The sequence below is a fragment of the Jaculus jaculus genome, chromosome 6 (genome assembly GCF_020740685.1).
Source record: "Jaculus jaculus isolate mJacJac1 chromosome 6, mJacJac1.mat.Y.cur, whole genome shotgun sequence".
Lineage (NCBI taxonomy): Eukaryota > Metazoa > Chordata > Mammalia > Rodentia > Dipodidae > Jaculus > Jaculus jaculus.
The window spans coordinates 5,963,437-5,980,750 of NC_059107.1; the positions used below are offsets into that span (position 1 = coordinate 5,963,437).

Sequence of the window (17,314 nt, forward strand, 5' to 3'; positions counted from 1 at the left end):
AGAGAGAGAGAGAGAAAGAGAGAGAGAGAGAGAGGGAGAGAGATTGAGAGAATGGGCACACCAGGGCTTCCTGCCATTACAAACGAACTCCAGACACTGGCGCCACTTTGTGCATCTGGCTTTATGTGGGTACTGAAGAATTGAACTCTGGCTGTCAGTCTCTTCAAGATAGTGTCTTTAACCATTGAGACATCTCTACATCTCCTAATTAAAAAAAATCTATTTGTTTGTTCCCATGTGTGCATGTGCACGCACGTGCGCACACACAGACAGACAGGGTGTCTTGCTACTGCAAATTAATACCTGTCTAGTTTTATATGGGTGATTCCCTGGGCTGGCAAGCTTGCATGCAACCACTTTAACCACTAAGAAATCTCCTCAGACCTTGTTTTATTTTTGAGGCAGGGCCTCACTCTAACCTAGGCTGGTCTCAAGCTCATGGTGATTCTCCTGTCTCAGCCTTCCAAACACTGGGATTAAAGGCACGGGCCTGGTCTTCACCTTAATTTTCTTGAATCAGTGTCTCTCACTGAGCCCAGAGCTCACCAGTTTGGCTAGAGCAGGTAGCCAGCAAGCCCCGGGGTCCTCCTGTTTCTGCCTTGCCAGTGCTAGAATTACAGGTGTGTGCTACCACGTCTGGCATTTTTTGCAGGTGTTGGGGATCCAAATTCAGTCCCCATGCTTGTGTGGTATGCACTTTACCCACTGAGCCATACACAGAGCCCCCTCTCCTTTTGTGTCTTTTTAAGGTAGCTTTCATGTAGCCCAGACTGGCCTCTAACTCCCAAGGTAGCCAGAATTGGCCTTGAACTCCTGGTCCTCCTGCCGCTACCTCCCGAGTGCTGGAAGTACAGCTTGCACCACTGGGCCCAGCTTGAGTGGGTCCTTCCTTCCTGAGGTTGGCAGGAGCCTCTGTAGAAAGGAACGGAACCAACGACTTGGCTATGGGTAGATGCTGACTAGGAAAACGCCAGCAGGCCGGAGCTGGGTGACTGTCTTGCTTTCTTGCTATAATTAATGCTGACAGCTCCCGTCAGGGGACCAGAGCCCTCAAAACATACCGGAACAAGGTCCCTGGCTTATCAGTCCAGGACCTGGAAATTATAGCCCAGATGTTGAGAATTCATTAAATTACAAGGATTGAGGTCTCAGCCTGGGAAGTGTACACTCCTGTCTCAAGGCCTTGTCCCAGCTTTCAGCAGGGATGACCTGAGGCTGGGCGCCGGGGCAGCCCCCTCCAGGCAGGTCAGCCCATATGGTTCTGGTAGGTCTCGGGCCTAGCTGTTCACGCGTGTGCGCACACGCACATGCACACACACACACACACACACACACAGCAGCAACAGCCGGGGGTGGGGTTAGCCATTCCCCTCGCTCGAGATGGCTGCTCCAGGGCGAGGAGAGGCCCTGTGGAGGTGCCGCTGTGGCTTCTCCTCCCAGAGACCCTGGACCTGGCTGCTCTGCAGAGTGGGCTCTGACTCACTGTGCCCCACTCACAGCAAAGTAGAGCTTTGGCTGGGTGGAATTCTGAGTCTGTACCAGCCTCAGACCCTGCCTGGCACTTTGCTCATTGGCCTTACCCATGTCACCTTCCTCTGAGCTCCCTTGTGCATGGTGAGGACTGGGCATGGGCAGTGTCTGCCCTGGAACCAGGTGTAGTCAGGTCAAAATTCAAACTAACTGAATTAGTTGGGACATTTAAAAATTATGACACTTGCCAGGCGTGGTGGCGCACGCCTTTAATCCCAGCACTCGGGAGGCAGAGGTAGGAGGATTGCCATGAGTTCAAGGCCACCCTGAGATGACAGAGTTAATTCCAGGTCAGCCTGGACCAGAGTGAGACCCTACCTCGAAAAACCAAAAAAAAAAATTATGACATTTCACATTAATACCCAGAGTTTGGGGTTTTCATAAAAAAAAAAAAAAGGTCTCCCAGCCTCCCAGCCCCTGGGCCGCAGTTCTGCCTGGGCAAGCCAGTGGTACTTCTCTCCTTACCTGGGCAGAGCTCCAGGACCATGGTTTCATTTCTCTGCACTGCCCCACATCCGGTTGGCTGCCCACCCCCCCCCGTGTGAGACCATGGCTTTACTTCTCTCTATTGCCCCATATCTGGTTGGCTGCCGTGTGTGTGTGTGTGTGTGTGTGTGTGTGTGTGTGTGTGTGTGTGTGCGCGTGTGTGTGCGTGCGCGTGTGTCTGGCCAGCTCCATTGGGGCATGAGTCTGGAACTCTCCTAGGTCTTTTTCAGCTATGGGAGTCTAGGCCATGGAAGCAGCTGGCTTCTATTCTGGGGAGAGGGACTGCTCAGGGAGCAGCTGTGTCAGCTGGAAGCAATTATATCTATGTCCACATCATGCACCATGGCTAGAAAGAGGTGGTGTTTATAGGGCTGAGCCTTTGAACTGATCCCAAATACCTGCTTAAATTACCCATGCGCCCATTACTGATTCTTGGTGGGGAGAAACATGATTACCCTGTCAGGTATCAGGAAAAATTGCTTCTTGTCGAAATGGAGAAGAATAAAGGATCTTGACTTGACCTGGGTGGAGGAGGTTGGGGAATGGGAGCAGGGAGTTGGCTGTTTGAGTTGCTTCTGGCCAGCTGTCCCCGGCTCAGATATATGGGGCTGGTCTTGAGGGAGGCAGTGGACATAGACAGGCCAGGGCATACTTTTTCAGCTCATCTAGACACCAGCCTTGGGTGGAGCAGACATCTGGTAGCATTAAGGAGACCAGAGGAGTGGTGGTCACTGTGCAGCCCGATTCTGTGATGGGCCCAAGACAAAGAGCAATGCACAACCCTCGAGTTGTCACGAATGAGCTGGGTGGAAACCTGCCTCACGGCATGAGAAACCTCAGACTGGTACTAGAAAGAGTTCAGTGCCAGGGATGGGGAACGCCTTCCAGTGAGCTGCTGGCCAGGGAGGTCCCTGATGCCCCCAAAACATTATGGACCATTGCCGAGCCTCTTGGTTGCTCACCAGAACTGAATGGTAAGACCCTATTGATGAAGAGTCTACAAGCTTGGGCTGCAGGTCACTGAGAAATCAAGCTGGAGCTGAGCTGGAAACCTCTTCCCTGTTGACTAGCTGTCAGAAAGCTGAATGCAGCCCTTAGGGACAGAGAAGTCATTAACAGTGTTTAACAGTAGTAGACCCCACAAACCCTAAGATGGGCTAGCCAGATCAAATGTGCCAACTGGTGCAATAGTGGCATGTCTGTTAGGGGGAAACCAACCATTCTCTAATTGGACTGGAGGTCCACTCCATGGGAGGAAATATATGGCTGGTACAGAAAACCTAGTCAAAAGCCTATGGCTGGGAAGGTCATGTGTCCTAGGGGAGAAATACCTGCCATTGTCTGGCTAAATGCATATATTGTGCCCACCAAACTGCTTGGTAAGCACTTTTTAAAGTGTTTATATCTAGGGCTGGAGAGATGGCTTAGCGGTTAAGCGCTTGCCTGTGAAGCCTAAGGACCCCGGTTCGAGGCTCGGTTCCCCAGGTCCCACGTTAGCCAGATGCACAAGGGGGCGCACACATCTGGAGTTCGTTTGCAGAGGCTGGAAGCCCTGGTGCGCCCATTCTCTCTCTCTCCCTCTATCTGTCTTTCTCTCTGTGTCTGTCGCTCTCAAATAAGTAAATAAATAATTAAAAAAAATATATGTAAAAAGTGTTTATATCTATATATTAATGCTATTCTCACTTTTGGTCAGAGAAGCTTCTCTTTTCATTTGGTGATGCCCACTGGGGTGACTTAAAACTCACCACAGGGCTGGAGAGATGGCTTAGCAGTTAAGTGCTTGCTTGTGAATCCTAAGGACCCCGGTTTGAGGCTCGATTCCCCAGGACCCACGTTATCCAGATGCACAAGGGGGTGCATACATCTGAAGCTCGTTTGCAGTGGCTGGAGGCCCTGGCACACCCATTCTCTCTCTGTCTGCCTGCTTCTCTCTCTGTCGCTCTCAAATAAATAAATAAAAATAAACAAAAATTATAAAAAAAAATCTCACCATAGTACTACTGAGAAGTGACAGTGGAGTGTTCAGCACTGAGACATCTCTATCACACCCTCCAAGGCTCAGGTTCCATTGCGGAAGAGATGGCAGAAAGAATGTAAGAGCCAAATGCAGGGTAGGGTTCCTTACAATGCAATCTTCCAGACACACAGTGTCTGGATATCCATGACCTCACAGTGCCTGACATTACCTACACAGGACCATCATAATAGGAGGAAAAGATGATGATATCAAATAAAAGAGAGACTAATTGAGAAGGGGAGGGGATATAATGGAGGGTGGATGGTGGGTGAAGGGGCATGGAGGGAATTATCATGGTTTTATTGTCTATACTTATGGAAACTGTCAATAAAAGGTTAAAAAGAAAGAAAGAAAGAGAAAGGAAGAGCAATGTGGACAACTCCCAGCAAGCTGTGGCTGAAGGCACCTTGTCTCCCCTGGCCAGGCAGGGGTCCCATGGCCCTGCACCACACCTCTGCTCTGTGCTTGGTCTGACGGGGACACCTGTTTGCACCTTCTCCATTTGACTCACGCTTGATTTCCCAGACATATTTAAAATTTGTTTAAAATGTTCTTCTTCTTCTTTTTTAATTGGAGGGATGAAGACAGAAGCGGTAGCAGAGGAGGGAATGGGTGTGTCAGTGTCCCTCGTCACTGCAAACGGCACGCACCACTTTGTGCATCTGGCTTTAGGTGGCTGAACTGAGCTCAGGCCATCAGGCTTTGACAGCAAATACCTTTAACTGCTGAGCCACCTCTCCAGGCCTCATACCTGGTTCATGCAGTGCTGGGGATCAAACTTTGGGCTTTGAAAAGCATACCAGGTAATTGCTCTACCAACTGTCCGTGCTTTTCTTTCTAATCTGAGCATCATTGGCCCTAATCACAGCTCTCCAGCCAGCCATCGTCTTACCTGCATTTTATAGAAGAGTCTGTGGAAACTTGTAGGGCCCGACGAGGCCAGATCGTCTTGGAAACCAGTCCAGGGCTCCTTACTGCCCCTCTCAACTCACTGTGGAGAAGGCAAAGCCACTCTCCTTGGTCTGACATTCAGAGGTGGGCATCTCTTTCCAGTCTGGTAGGGGTCAGAGTACTGCCCAGAGGAAGGGCGGCGTGAGTGGACGGTTGTGTAGGTACTGCTACGTGGGAGCTGAGGGGCTCGTAGCCGAGGGTGTGGTGGCCCACCTCACTCTACCAGTGTCTTCACGACTGGCTCCCTGCTGCTTTCTGCCACTTCTTCCCATGGTGACCACGGCGCTGGCTCCCCAGGCTCTGAGGGTCACCATGACTTTCTGAAGGGCTCTCTCCTCAGCCCTGCCAGCTGGGTGTGTGCCATCTTGTCCCCCCAAAGAACACGAGTTTGGCTCTTAACAGGCCAAAAGAGAGGCCCCCATGTGTGGAATGATCTTCTCGTATGAGGAGTGAGGAGATGACCCTCCGGGTCTGATCTCTCCCCAGAAATTCCTCCTGACAGTTGGCCGTGTAGCCCCCTGCGTTTCATATCCACTGGTGGGGAACTTACTGCAGACTCATGGGTTTGTCAAGTTTGGGTTTAAGCCCAGCGCTTCCCAGATTAGACCCTCTACTTCTCAGCCCTTCACTCAGTGGTGGCCAGAACCTTCCATGGCCTCAGCCTCCAGCCCAGGGGAAGAAGTTTTGTCTTGGCAGGGTATAATTGTAGATCCATGTCTGTCCATTTCCCTGGGATGGGATCCCAGAGTGGACAGATGAGAGCCAACTCAACAAGACCAGTCACCCCAGCCACTTGCCCCTTCTCAACCCTGCTGTGTTGGTTGTACCCTCTGTCTGGGGGTTCTCCTGCATCTCCCCACTTGTCAGCACCAACTTGGCCATTTGACTGGATCTCATACCTCCTTTCCCCAGGGTAGGACCTCTGATACCCAAAAGATCTGACCATGGGTTATAGGCGCTCACAGTCACCCAAACCTTCTGGCCCTGAGCATAATTCATACTCAGGTTGGAACCCATGTGAGTTTTCTTTTTCGAGGTAGGATCTCACCCTAGCCCCTAGGCTGACCTGGAACTCACAACGCTCCTCCTACTTCTGCCTCCTGAGTGCTGGAATTAAAGGTGTGCGCTATCATGCCTGGCTCCCCATGTGATTTTTTTTGGTGTATATGACATGTGTGTGTTGTGTGTGTGAGTATGGGCATATGTGGAGGTCAGATGACAGCTGTCTGTTCTCAGTCCTTGCCTTCCATCTCATGTGAGGCAGGGCCTCTGTCCACTCCATTGGCCAGCTGGCCTGTGAGTTTCTTGGAGGTTCGCCTGTATTTCTCTCCCTCCTTGCCATAGAGACGCTAGGATTATAGCAATGGACTTTCCTGTCTCTGCCTCCATTCTTGTAGTTGGCACAATGGGATTGAAGACATCTATCTGCCAGAGCACCCAGCTTTGCACATGGGCTCTGGGAATTCCGTCTCAGGTGCTCACTTGTGCAGCAAGGCTTTATCTGCTGAGCTATTTTGAGACTTTTGTTCAGCCATAGGCTCTCATGGGGTAAGCACCATGCATGTATTTCTTGCCGCTCTACCACAAGTGCCAAAGTGTCTCAAACACACTGAGAACACGATAAATATTTGCTCAATGAACCAGCCATCAAGGGAGCAAGTCTATGAATAAATGTCTAGTTTCCCACCAGCCCAGGTGTTTGCTCTCGTGAGCACTAGAGGGTGCTCTTGAGCCGCTGTCTGCTGGCTGGGGCAGACTGCTGCCCCAGTGCCATGGCATGCCAGGTCTGCCAAGACTCTGGGCATTGAGGGAGCTGGCTCATGCAGGATTCTATTAGCCTCAAAGGTGCTTCCTGATGGGTTCAGTGACCACTGTAGGAGATGGAGATGAGAGCCAGCCCCTGGGCTCCCAGGAGTCCATCTATCCACCTGGCCACAGCTCAGAAGGGTCCGGATGCCCTGTGGCTATACAGTCTGTGGGGATGGAAAGCCCACTCCATCTCCATCACACAGGCCAGCCTACGGTGTGTGTGTGTGTGGGAAGTTGTGGAGACACCTTCACACTTAACACCTGCTTTCTCTCCAGTCTATTTCCTCGGGAGACCTTGGTATTGGTGCAGTGACATTGTGGAAATCTGTATACTAGCTGTTCTGTGGGAAGCTGAGGGGGCTGCTCAGGGGCTGCGAGGCGGCTGTGTCTCCTGGGGAAGTGGGGAGGGACGCCTAGCAGCAAGCAGCGTGGAGGGCAGCACTCTACCAAGTTGTCATCACCAACAACCCACAAAGGACGGGGTCACCCTCCTCTGCCTGGCCTCCCACAGCGCTGTCCCTTGAGTGACATGTGGCCAGGAGGCTTCCCGGGCCACTGCCAGGACATCAAAGTCGGGAAAGGTGCACAAGGGTGGAAACCTATGCTCAGACACCCCTGGCTTGGCATGGCCACCTCTTGTCCTTTCGCTGCCCACATGGGACAGTCACGGGAAATTGAGGACAAAATGCTAGATCAAGACAATGGCCGGCTTAAGGAGTCCCTGCACCGCTCTGCTTTGGGTGGGTGGGTGGGGAGGCCTGTGGAGGAAGCCAGCATGGTGGCCCTTTCTTGCAGGCCAGGCCCTGTCTCCCTGGGCTCCAATCTGGGGACCGTTTGAGGGGCTCAGGAAGTGTGCTTTCATCCTGTCCTTATTCTGCCCAGAATCTTGGGGGCTGGGAGCGACCCTGCCGGGTCCGATGAGCATGAGCTGGAGGATGTTAAAAATCTAAAAAAACATGAATTCGGGGCATTACAGATGAATCATTTAACTAATTACATTTTTACAATCAAAGCTGTTTTTGAACTACGGGAGTGCAAGAAAGCAGATGAGTGTGTGGTACTCGTGGTCCTGTTTCTGTTCACTTGATTAATTCCAAACAGTCCAACTGAGTGATTCATTTCGAAATTGGTCCCAGGCTGGGGCCCTGTCTCAAAGACCGCGTTTCAGCCCCCAGCTCACACCGTCCCCTGGGGCCTCGGCTTCATGACTGATGCTGGAGATAGCATGCAGGCCCTGCTCCCCTGGGCAGTTGGAGTTTAGCTAGATGGGTCCTGTGCTTAACGTTTGGGCCTGAGAGATGGCCAAGGGAGGAACTCTGATTCTGATTTTACTTTTTTTCTAGGTAGAGTCTCACTCCAGCCCAGGCTGACCTGGAATTCACTTTGTCGTCTCAGGGTGGCCTTGAACTCACAGTGATTCTTCTACCTCTGTCTCCCATGTGATGGAATTAAAGGCATGCGCCACCATGCCCGGCAGGAGCTCTGATTCTGATATGAGCTGCCTCTTGCCTTGCACAGATCTGACTCCGAATGTTTTTATCCTGGCTAAGTCTCCCTCTTTCTGCCAGCTCTCCATCCTTGAGTCTCCATTTGATCCTCATCATGTGTACTGCAAGTCCTGTTTAGAGACCCTTCCTCCTGCCTCTTCCCTGCGGCGGGGACACCTTTTCAATCTGCAGTATCGACAGCCCTCACAGAAAGGCTTGCGACCAGAAACATTTCAAATTTTGGATTTTAGAATATCTGCATGCAATGTTCTCTCTTATATGTGTATCTTAGCTTGCTCTTTCTTTTGTTCTCTCTCTCTCTTTCTTTTTCCGAGGTAGGGTCTCACTCTAGCCCAGGCTGACCTGGAATTCACTATGGAGTCTCAGGGTGGCCTCGAACTCACGGCGATCCTCCTACCTCTGCCTCCCGAGTGCTGGGAATAAAGGCGCGCGCCACCACGCCCGGTTTATCCTAGCTTTTTCTGTGCGTGTGTGCATCTGTGTGTGTGTACATGTTCATGTGTGTATGCATGATCCTGTGCGTGCCATGGCACACATGTAGAGGTCACAGGGCAACCTCGGGTGCCAGTGCCTTGTTTGAGGCAGGGTCTCTTGTTCACCACTATGTCCACTAGGCTAGCCAGCCTCTGGGCTCCTGGGTGAGTCTCCTGTGTCTGCTTCCCTCCTTGGCGCAGGGGCAGGGGGATGGCCGGCACTGTGCCGCAGCGTCCAGCCTTCGTTTGGGCTCTGGGGGTCTGAATTCAGGGCGCTCACGCTGGTGAGAAGCACTTCATCCACGAGACATCTCCCGGCACACGTACCCCAGATTTTCATGCGCGTGCGTACGCACGGGAGTGGGTGTGAGTGTGGGTACCAGCTATGAAATCAGAAAGGAGACCGCGAAGGGAGGACGTGGTGCTGAGGCGGGCAACGAGCACGCGGGACGTGAAGCGGAAAGGAGGCTGTGGGGGGGGGGGTACAAGCGGGCCGGTGCATGGGGGAGTCCAGAGGGAGGGGAGAAACAAGTTGTTGTTGTTTTTTTTTAAAAAATGACATAATGGGGATGGGGAGATGGCTTAGTGGTGAAACGCACTTGTTTGCAAAGCCTGCTGACTCGGGTTTGATTCCCCAGTGTCCACATAAAGCCAGATGCACAAAGTGGAGCATGTGTCTGAAGTTTGCTTGAATGGCAAGAGGCCCTGGTGTGCCCATACTCTCTCTTTCTCTTTCCCTCCCTGTGTATCTCTCAAATAAATAAGAAAAAGCCATAGTAAAATCTATTCTGTATGCTAATTAAAAACTAAAATTAAGCTGGGCAGGGTGGTGTCCGCCTATAATCCCAGCAGAAATAGGGGGATTGCCGTAAGCTCGAGGCCACCCTGAGACTACATGGTGAATCCTAGGTCAGTCTGGGCTAGAGTGAGAACCTACCTTAAAAACAAAACAAACAAAAATCCCCCAAACGACAACCCCCAACCCTAAAACTAAAACTTGTGTGTCTAGCTCAGATGCATGTCCACTGCCTGCCCTCTCTGGCCCTGAGCAAGGCTCACTGGGCTCTCAGGCTCACCCTGTGCTCTGCCCAAACCCATGTGGACCTTGCCCATGCACATCTGCCTGGGGCCTGGCGGTGGCGGCCACACAGGACCTTGACAGCTGCAAGGACTGGGGAGACCCCAGACCTGGCAGAATGGCAAGAAGAGAAAGGCCAGTGCCTGGAGTCGTCTGGGCCTGGCGACAGCTCGGCGAAGACACGGGCTGGATACGAACACTGCTTGAGAGTCTTCTCAGGGGAGATGGCGATAAACACCGAGGAGACTCAAAACTCATCAAAGTAGGAATGAAGAGGCTGCTGAGCTCAGCACCAGAGCAGGCTTCCACCTTGCCTTTCCAGGCTCGGGAACACTGAGGAGAGGGGGTGGGCAGAAGGCAAGGGCCACTGGTTGGGCAGATGCACAGTTTCCCCCAGGAACTGACTGATGTAACCTTGGCCCCACAGTGACTGCCAGCACCCCACTGCAGAGGTCCTCAGGGGAATGGAGGTGGCGGTGAGGGCACTATGACTAATTTCTAATGTGTTCGTACATGAAGGTTCCCAGTAAAATTAAAAGGCATTAAAAAATAAATACGAGTGATTAAAAAAAATTGTATGCAAACCAGTGTGGTTGCACATACCTATAATCCCAGAACCTGGGAGATGGAGATTAGAGAATCAGAAGTTTGAGGCCAGCTTGGACTACATGAGACCCTCTCATCTCAACATGAGAAAAAGATGTCATACATATGACTGTGTGTTCTGAGATGGCTGAGGAACAGCAGGGTCCTGGTGGGATCTGTGAGGGTGGGAGTGGATCAGGTTCCCCCACCGCCCATCTGCAAGAGCCCTCAAACCAACACCCTGCCCCATCCCAACCTTTGACTTTACGTGTCCAGAACTGTGAGCTAAGGAAGCTTCTCTCACTTAGCCCGGTTCAGCCATTTTGTTATGGTAATGTAAAACTGATTAGCGCAGGCTGAGGTATGCCTCAAAACTGGGGAGGACCACATGGATCTGACTCCCAATGCCTGAGCCAGGCCGAGGCGCACACTTTGCAGACGCAGGATCTGAAAGGGTCCTTGTTCATACTGATCCCCAGCAGCGCCCCCCCCCCCAACCGACGGGGCTCTGCTCCTCAATGGGGACAAGACCTTGACCAGTGAGGCAGACTCGGGCAGCTCATTGTGACGGTGGGTTTCTCCCTAACATGCATCTCATAACAGCCACGACACGGACAGATGTGTGGATCAAACTCAAAGCCTCCCACAGGCCAGGAAAAGTGGCGCTTATCCCAAGCAATGGGCTGCTTTACTTAAGTCAGACATAGGCTGTACTCTTTAGGAGAGCAGGGTGGGGGATCTTAATGGTCTGATCATGAAGGTGATCATGTGCAGTGCATGGGAAGTGAGATCCAGGGCTGGAGAGAGCAAGGACGACAGGAAACAGAACAGCCTCTGTAAACACGGTTTCTTTGGACGGCGAGAGGAGAAAGACCCTCTTGCTGCCAGCCTGGCTGCTGTGCCCCCTTCCTGGTGGGCTGGCTGTGTGACTGGGTAGGATTCTGCAGACTGGGCACACAGATGCAGGTTTGGGCCTGTAAGTCCCTCTACCTTCTCCCTGGGGTTTCTCATCTGTCAAGCAGGCCCCAGGCCACTGGCTTCTCGTGGTGAGCTAGCATGTGTAAGACTGTATGCAGCAAGCACTCAATAGTTGCGCTTGTATACCTGGCACCCCGAGAGCTCGAGGGATCAGAGGCAACAGCCCTTTCTTTTCTGCTCCCAGAGGAAGCCACGGGGGCGGTAAATTGTAGGCCGTTGGCAGACATCTCTGGGGACAAGTGTTTCCTAGAAATGGAGCCAAGTTCCATTTCCTCCCTGGTCCCTACTGCCTTAGGCAGCTGCCGACTTTGGCCACAAGGTCCTACTTCACGCAGCCTCTGGGGCCCTCTTTGCCCTCGCCGTCTCCCCTTTCCCTGTCACCTATTCACTCCCTCTTCCGTCTCGGCCCAGGCGCACCCTGACTTCCTGGATGTGTTCTTCCTTTGTCCTCCGTGGGGAACCCCTGCACTAACTCTGGGTCTGTCTCGTCACTGAAATGTCATCTTCTTCAAGAGCCTCTTGATGATTTCATCCAAATGACTCCCACCCATCCACCCAATCCGCACACTCATTGCAAACCCCCCCCCCCCCCCGTTAGCCCTTTTCTGGTACATCCTACTGTATTCAAGAAATGTTCACTTTGCCTTCTGAAGGTGTAAAAACTAAAATAAACAGAAAGTCATGAAAGTTCAACATTAAGAGTGAAGAAAGTTCAGGCTGGGGAGATGGATTGGTGGTTAAAGCCATTTGCTTGCAAAGCCTGCCAGCCTGGGTTCAATTCCCCAGCACCCACGTAAAGCCAGACTCAAAGTGGCGCATGCGTCTCGAGTTTGTGGTGCCAAGAGGCCCTGATGTGCCCATCCATACTCAACCCCTTTTCTCCTTCTATCAAATAAACAAAAATAATTTCAAAAAGAGTGAAGAAAGCCAAAAATTTAAAGAGGAAAATCAAGGATTTAGATATAGTAAGTAGGAGGTGGTAAGAAAGTCTATGTTTCCTATGGAAAACTTGAGACAAGGAAGCAAGATTAAGTCTCACATAACAGACAAGCTGTTTTTCCCTTAGTAACTACCAGTTAGAGAGGAAAAAATATTTGTGATAGCTGAGGTATCTTCGGGAAAATCCGGCCCATTGTCTCTGCAGGTCCCTCTCCCACACAGCAAAGTTACTTTATCATAAAAATGCCAATTTATTTCCGAAAATTCCAGAGTGACATGCCCACGGTGCCTCTTCAGGTCTCACTTTTGATTCACAATATTCTGAGTTCTGAATTCCCCTTGCTGGTTCCATGACACATCATTGATTTCAAACCATATGCCTGCAATTCCATCATCCACCAGTAGGTGGAGGGCCAACACAAATGTTATAAAAACTAGTTTTAAGACCGCTAATGAAACTACACCCTAAATTAAAACAAGACACATACATGAAGGCATACATTTTAAAACTTATCATATTGAAATAAATTAAAAGTATGATAATCCCCACAGTCAGCTAGAGTTTGGGGAAACAAGCAGCATACATGCGCTGTTGGTGGGAATGTAAATTAGTACAGCCTCCCAGCGGGCAATTTGGCAACGCACATCAAAAGCCTTAAACATGTGCAGACCCTTTGGTGCAGCAATTTGACTTCTAGACATTTATTCTATGGAGATAATCATGAAAATAAGCTTTTATTTATTCCCAGGATGTTGACTATAAGAATGAAAAATTGTCACCATAAATAATGTAACTTGGGGTTTGGCTAAATAAATGATACTTATGATCAAATACTATGTAGCCATTATATACTACAGTCACTTTAATGATGTGGAAATGTCTTATGATTATCAAATGAGAAGGCGTGTCCCTGGAATCCTGCCTTTATGGCAGTAAATATGAAAACAAACTCATATATAAAAATGCGGGAAGAACAGCCGTCAAAATAGTGAGATTTATTATGTATCTGTAGGTGGTAGGAATAGGGATGCTTTTTTCCCCCCATTTCTGTGCCTTTCCTCGTTTCCAAGTGTTTTACAATAGACGTGAAACGCATTCGTTGTAAGTAGAAGACGCTGTGGATGAGCCTCGTGGGCAGAAGGGGCAGAAAGAAGGCTTGTGTTCAGACAAGGCATGGGGAAGGTGACCCGTGAGCCCACAGCCTGCCTCACAGATGTGCAGCCCTTATGCCCATGCCCCCTAGCCACGCCTGCGGGCTGCACATATGGACGTGGTTTCAGCTGAGGGGAGGTGGCAGAGCCTCCGCCCAGTCCTTCACTCTCTCTTTTCTTGCTCCCCATGCCCCCAGAATTGCCGAGATTTTGACACAAAGGGGAAAAAATCCTCCTTGGTCCTAAAGTTCACTAAGCTGCCAATGACACAAACCAGGTCTCCCACCCCCCCCCAAAAAACAATAAAAGCACCCACAACTACAAATCCAATGACAATTTTTTTCCTAAAACTGACCATTCTCAATATCATTCTTTCCAAGTACTATAAGTGCATGCTAAGTAGATTAGATCTTTCTTTCTGCTTTCTGTGTTTTTCTCTCTTTCATTTTTTAAAGTTGTTTTTCAAAGTAGGGTCTCACTTCAGCCCAGGCTGACCTGGAATTCACTATGTAGTCTCAGGGTGGCCTTGAACTCACAGTGATCATCACTCTTACCTCAGCCTCCTTAGTGCTGGGATTAAAGGTGTGTACCACCATGCCCGGGGTCAGTTTTGTCTTGGGATGGAGCTGTATGTAGCTCAGCAATGGAGCTGTATGTAGCTCAGCAATAGAGCACATGCCTAGCACGTGTGGAACCCTGGGTTCTATTCCTGGCACAACACAAGAAATATTTTAAATTCACTACGGACATGACCAAGCTTATAGGGTCTAGTGTGATAGTCCAGTAACAGCAGAATTTAAGACTAGGAGGCCATCATAAACTTGACCTTCTTTCTCCTGAGGACAGAGAGCTGAAGGGCCTGCTGTATATGGACAGGAGACTATGTGACTGTCATCCTGTCCAGTCCTCTAGCTCAGCTGATGTGATCTCCCCGGGCTGTAGGACATCCAACAGCTGCCTGAATCAATACAACTGAGGCCAGATATGGATGTGGACTTGACACACAAAGCCCGTGGTGACGTTCTGCATAGGAAATACGTCGCGGTGGCCCAGGTCCCTCACAACTGAGCAGTTGCTGGGTTGACCCACGGGCCTCTGTCACGTATTCCAGGCTGAGGGCCGGCCCAGGGCTCTGCTGTGCTAAGAGATGGAATTTTTGCTCGAAACACAGTGACAAAAGAAGCCTATGGAAGTCCGTTCCCTTACTGCACAGGACTGCTTTTTCTCTTGCAATGGTCAAATCTACCCTGTAGGACTCAGAGAAGAAACAGTCCATGTGGCAGGGCCAGAAATGAGGTGTCTGGAGGTAGGATTGTTCCTGACACTAGAGATAGTGTTCTGAACATATCAGGAGCCCACTCACTTAGAGAAGATGCCTCAAACTGGGTAGAGACAGGAGTCTACACCACCTAGCTGAGGCAGTCCTGGGCTGAGACACCAGCTTCCTGGAGGGCCAGCTTGCCTGGGTCTCTCAGTACTTCAAGCTGCTCTTGGAGGACCTGGAGTAATGGCTACGGGAGTGGCCTGCAAGAGCTGCTGGACCCTCGCTGCCCTCCTGCCCAAAAAGTTACCTGCTTCAGGTCACACTAGCATCTCATGCACACTGTTTCCTACATTCCCAAACCCCAGAATTTGCAGTCCCTCTTGTGGAACAGTCCTTTGTGTGGGCCAAGTGCCTGTCACAGGCTAAGCTTCATATTGGATTCCTGGAGGGTCCTTTAATGGCTTGAGAACCAGTGACCTTGGCTCATCACTACCTGTGTGTTGTGGGTGCTCTCTGTGGGACACACCTCACTTGAACCCTGACTCCTCAGGGAGAGGATCTTCGTCACCCTCTACTCACAGGGAAATATCCTGAGACTCAGGGATGCTTGGGAACCCTGCTCCAGGTTCCATGGCTAGCCAGGAGCATACAGATTCAAATTCCACTCCTCCTCCTCCTCTTTCTTCTTCTCCTTTTTTTTGTTATTTATTTATTTATTTATTTATTTGAGAGCAACAGACACAGAGGGAAAGACAGATAGAGGGAGAGAGAGAGAATGGGCGTGCCAGGGCTTCCAGCCTCTGCAAATGAACTCCAGACACGTGCGCCCCCTTGTGCATCTGGCTAACGTGGGACCTGGGGAACCGAGCCTCGAACCGGGGTCCTTAGGCTTCACAGGCAAGCACTTAACCACTAAGCCATCTCTCCAGCCCTTTTTTGTGTTTTTTTTTTGAGGTAGGGTCTCACTCTAGCCCAGGCTGACCTGGAATTCACTATGGAGTCTCAGGGTGGCCTTGAACTCACAGCGATCCTCCTACCTCTGCCTCCCAAGTGCTGGATTAAAGGAGTGCGCCACCATGCCTGGCTCAAATCCCACTTTTTACCCCAAACTCAGCCTCCTGCCTGGTTGCTAGCCACAGAGCCACCTGCCACCCTACCTTGACCCAGTGCTGGGAGGAAAGCAGGAGTGGAAACTCTGGGCCTGGGTCTCTTTCCAGCATGGCTAACCTCTTTCGAGGTCATGCAGCACTGTGGCTCCCTGTCAGCTCTGTGATCACGGGCGGGGGGGGGGGGCACGAGCGACTCTGCAGCGCGCTGTGCTGCGTGAGGGTGGGAGAAGTTGGACGGGCGTGGTGCGCTTCCCACACACTTACTGACCGTGGGCCTCAGAGCCAACCCACCATCAGCAGAGGGCTATCGGCTTTCATCCACTGCGAGGGCGGGTGTGACTCCCTCAGGACGTTGTGCTCTGCTAGAAGGGAACCCAGTCATGAGCTATTCACACTCCAGCGGGAGGCTGAGACATCCCAGCAAAAGCCTGCAATTGCCCAAGACCCTGTGGGAGTTAGGGGCAGGAAGAGGTGCTGGGGCAGGGTGAGACTCTGAATCCAGTGTATTCCATGGGCATCCCCTCAGGAAGTCTGTCCCAGTATCTCCTTAGGAGGTCTTCCCCAGCCATGGGCATCCCCTCAGCTCCAACGGATGTGCTGGGCTGGAAGGATAGCTACCTTTTGGAAGCCTCTTTGGTTGGCCTGCTGGGCAAGTCCTGGGGTATATGCAGACCCAAGGTCTACCACAGCTCACGCTAACCCCTCCACGGAAAGACCCCATCTACATCTAGCAGAGGAGGAGGAGGGCAGGAGACAGTTCAGATTAGGTTTAGGAGGCTAGCAGCTTAAGAGAGAGGGCAGAAGGAAAAAAAAAAAAAAAAAGGACAAATTACCGGGTAGCCGTCTCGTCCTGATTGCCCCTGTGGTAATTAATATGCCATTAATAATCAGACCTTCGGCAGAAAACCATATGGCAACACTTAGAACTTGGTGGCCCCGTGTCTGTCCCCTCCCACCCGATTCTGTATGGTTTGCAGCAGAGCTGCTTGGAAGTGCTGGCTCAGGGGAGGATGTAGTGGCTCTGGTGGGTCTAGGGGTCACAGCCCCCTTTCCTGTCTCACAGGGTTATGCCGGAGGGGTTGTAAGCCTTCACCAGGGCCACCAGGGCACAACTCACACGTGTCATCCCATGCCAGCCGTGGCAATGGGCAAAGACCATGTGGACACAAGGGGTCAGGAGAGGGTGTCCCAGCCTCTGCCCCAAACCAGGGACTGAAAACATTGCTTACACAGGGGCTGTGGAAGGTGCTCCATTCCTTCTTGGTCCCACAGGGATGGGATGAGCCCTGGGGGCCGGAGGTATGGGGGCTGTTTCTCTGTCCCTGCTTCCCCCCCACCCCCCGGCTCGGGTCAGGTCTGCCCAGAGCAGTGGTCATTCAGCCTGCGTCCCACACATGAACATCCATCTGCCTCCAGGCCCCTTGCAACTGCA

General features: G+C 51.3%; 1 protein-coding gene across 1 annotated transcript in view; it reads right to left on the minus strand.

Moving 5' to 3' along the window:
- The window catches only part of Col23a1 (collagen type XXIII alpha 1 chain), a 346,534-nt gene that overhangs the window by 44,448 nt on the left and 284,772 nt on the right, over positions 1–17,314 (minus strand). Inside the window, exon 5 of the mRNA XM_045152308.1 lies at positions 16,716–16,742. Within this exon, the coding sequence (XP_045008243.1) occupies positions 16,716–16,742 (27 nt within the window). The remainder of the gene's footprint in view (positions 1–16,715; positions 16,743–17,314) is intronic.